This window comes from Anopheles darlingi, chromosome 2 (assembly GCF_943734745.1).
Source record: "Anopheles darlingi chromosome 2, idAnoDarlMG_H_01, whole genome shotgun sequence".
Classification (NCBI taxonomy): Eukaryota; Metazoa; Arthropoda; class Insecta; order Diptera; family Culicidae; genus Anopheles; species Anopheles darlingi.
This window is the reverse complement of record NC_064874.1, coordinates 85,849,402-85,851,901: the sequence shown is the minus strand read 5'-3', so window position 1 is coordinate 85,851,901 and position 2,500 is coordinate 85,849,402. Positions and strand designations below refer to the sequence as shown.

The 2,500-nt window shown below is 46.4% G+C and overlaps 2 protein-coding genes across 3 annotated transcripts in view; one reads left to right on the top strand and one right to left on the bottom strand.

The window, feature by feature from the left end:
- Positions 1 to 622, top strand: part of LOC125951339 (zinc finger protein 431-like) — a 2,172-nt gene extending 1,550 nt beyond the window's left edge. The window contains exon 2 of the mRNA XM_049680122.1: positions 1 to 622. This exon is cut by the window's left edge and continues 1,328 nt beyond it. Within this exon, the coding sequence (XP_049536079.1) occupies positions 1 to 604 (604 nt within the window). The 3' untranslated portion in view covers positions 605 to 622.
- Positions 623 to 636: 14 nt separating this feature from the next.
- Positions 637 to 2,500, bottom strand: part of LOC125951353 (FK506-binding protein 59) — a 2,865-nt gene continuing 1,001 nt past the window's right edge. The window contains exons 1-4 of one of the 2 annotated variants that reach the window (XM_049680142.1): positions 2,253 to 2,500; positions 2,060 to 2,170; positions 1,836 to 1,973; positions 637 to 1,175 (exon numbers count right to left, since the gene is read on the bottom strand). The exon at positions 2,253 to 2,500 is cut by the window's right edge and continues 1,001 nt beyond it. In XM_049680142.1, the coding sequence (XP_049536099.1) occupies positions 1,017 to 1,175; positions 1,836 to 1,973; positions 2,060 to 2,170; positions 2,253 to 2,500 (656 nt within the window). In that variant the 3' untranslated portion in view covers positions 637 to 1,016. Of the gene's footprint in view, positions 1,633 to 1,835; positions 1,974 to 2,059; positions 2,171 to 2,252 lie in introns of both variants that reach the window. The other variant, XM_049680143.1, reaches the window with a different exon arrangement.

Here is a 2,500-nt window from a genome sequence, read left to right as displayed (position 1 = left end):
GAATCTGATAGCCCATCAGAATAGATTTTCCTTGAAAAAAGCAAACATTTGTACTTTCTGCGGAAAAGGCTTCAAGCACCCTAGCGGACTGGAGGAGCACATCCTTATCGAGCACAGTGACGTGCCCCCCCGATTCGAATGTGATCAGTGTGGCAAAATATTCAAAAAGAAATCCCTCATAAAGCTGCACATGGTGACGCACCAGCGGAACCGAGAATTTACCTGTGACCAGTGCGATCGTCAATTCCATTTCCGATATCAATTGAAGCAGCATAATCGCACGGTGCACGCCACCGAGTTTCCATACGAGTGCACCTACTGTGATCGAAAGCTGCCGGACAAAGGGCGTTATGATGTGCACATGCGGAGCCATACCGGCGAGAAACCATACGGCTGCCGGTTCGAGTGTGATCGGTCCTTCACGAACTCGACGGATCGCCGCCGTCACGAGATGGTTGCGCATACCGGAGAAAGGCCTCACCACTGTCCCACTTGCAAAGTGAGCTACGCACGTCATCGAAGCTTGCAGCAGCACTTCCAGAAAAACCCCAATCATAAACTCGCACCCGCTGATCAGGAGGAACGTAAAGCGAGTAAGGAGTAAAATTCCAATAAAGTTCACTTACCCTCAACATTCGAAGATCTTAGTGCGAAGCGTACCACCAATGTGTATGTTTCTCGTTTATTGAAAGCAATGCGCATACATGCGTTTTTTTCTACGCTTACGATCTGTTCCCTTTAATTTTCCACTTCACTGTTTCACTTTTTGTTTGTTCCTCGGTCACTCATAATGAATTATCGTGATTTAGCAAAATGATTATTGGAAATGTGATTTTTCGAAATTGCGGAAGAGACGACTTCTCATCCTCGACCGAACTCCGCTCGCTAAGCTCACTTAGATTGAAATGTATGCACCGGCTGCATGACCCTGCTTCGGTTGCTAAAAGACACTGCATCGGTTGCTATGGTTACGAGTTGTTCGAGGTTCATCGCACCGCCTACTCCGTGGCAGCCATTTACATGTTACGGAATTGCTTGTGCAGATCGTTCAGCATGATGACGTCCGGGTTCTCCTGTTCGAAGCGAGTTGGCTCGTGCTCCCGCTCATCGTCACCCCATTCACCAAACTTTTGCTTCATTACATCGGGCTGGCGGCTCTGCTCTTCCTGCGCCTTCTACAAATTCGACCGTTTGCAGGAGCATCCGTGCCAAGCGAAGAAACGCACATCCAGTGTCAGTGCAGTGTTGTTTTCCAGAAGATGGTTGTTCCCGGCCGGTTGTAGTGATTGGGTTGGAATGGGAATTTAAGTAGATCGCCGCGAGCATGCAGTAAAGTTCGAGTTTTTGTGATTGGCATCATTACATCATTGAAACTCGTGTCCAGCAAAAGGGGGCACACTTGGATTGCGTTATTGGTAGCAATGCTTCGAATTATGTTTTCTTTTTAGAATTAATAAAAAAAGTGCGCAAGATAATTATCGACGATAGCGCTTCGGCAGTGTATTGTGGAATTACAATTCCAGGCTTTTCTGATTTAACTCTAACTATTCAAATGTTCGTATTTTGTTTGTTTTCGTAACTAGATCATCGCGGCTTTTGGTGCGCGAGATGGCAAATGGTTTTGATTATTTACTATTTAGTACAACGCAAGCGTATCGATATAATTGAAAAAAGGCGCAGTCGTTAGAGTAGTGACAAAACGAATATAGAAACAGATTACTACCGTCATACTGTGGAAATGCCACGAGACTATGAGAACTTTTATTTCGTAAACTGCATTCACGAAATAATGAGTAACACGTAGTAGTCCCCTGCTGCGCTTACGATGAACTTACCTTGGAGTCGCTTTGGGCGAACTTTGTAAACATGTTAGCAAAGACCTTCTTCTGCTGATCGTTGTAGGCCTTGATCTTGTGTTTGCAAATCGTTGCCTGGTTCTGTGCTGCTTTGTTTTCCGGTTCAATCTCCAATACCTGCAACAACAACCATATGCAGTATACGATAAGCCACGATGAGCTGCTTCTTACTATGATGACGACCAGCTTGACCGCAAACTTACAGCAGAAAAGTCTTGCAGGGCACGATCCAAGTCGCCTAACGAGAGATTCGACATCCCACGCCTATAAAGCGCTTTCACGTTCTTGCTATCCAACTTCAGCGCCTCCATGCACTGCGCGGGAAACGGCAAAACCACAAGGCTATGAGTATCAGAATCGCTTATCTTAAACCGATATCTAGTATCGCATACATACCGCAACTTTCGCCTCATCGTGGTCGTTCAGTTTCTGGTGGCACAGGATTTTGTTGAGATAAATGGCCAACTGAATCGTTTCCTCTTCCTGGGTTTTGTTGTACAGATAGGTAAGCGCTCGCTCGTACATCTTGAGCGCTAATTCATGCTTGTTCTCCTTCAGGTACTTGGTGCCTTTCTCGCGCAGCAGCTTACCCTGTGCCAGCGTTTCCTCCGGCGACATCATGGACCGGGCCTCGAGGCATTCGA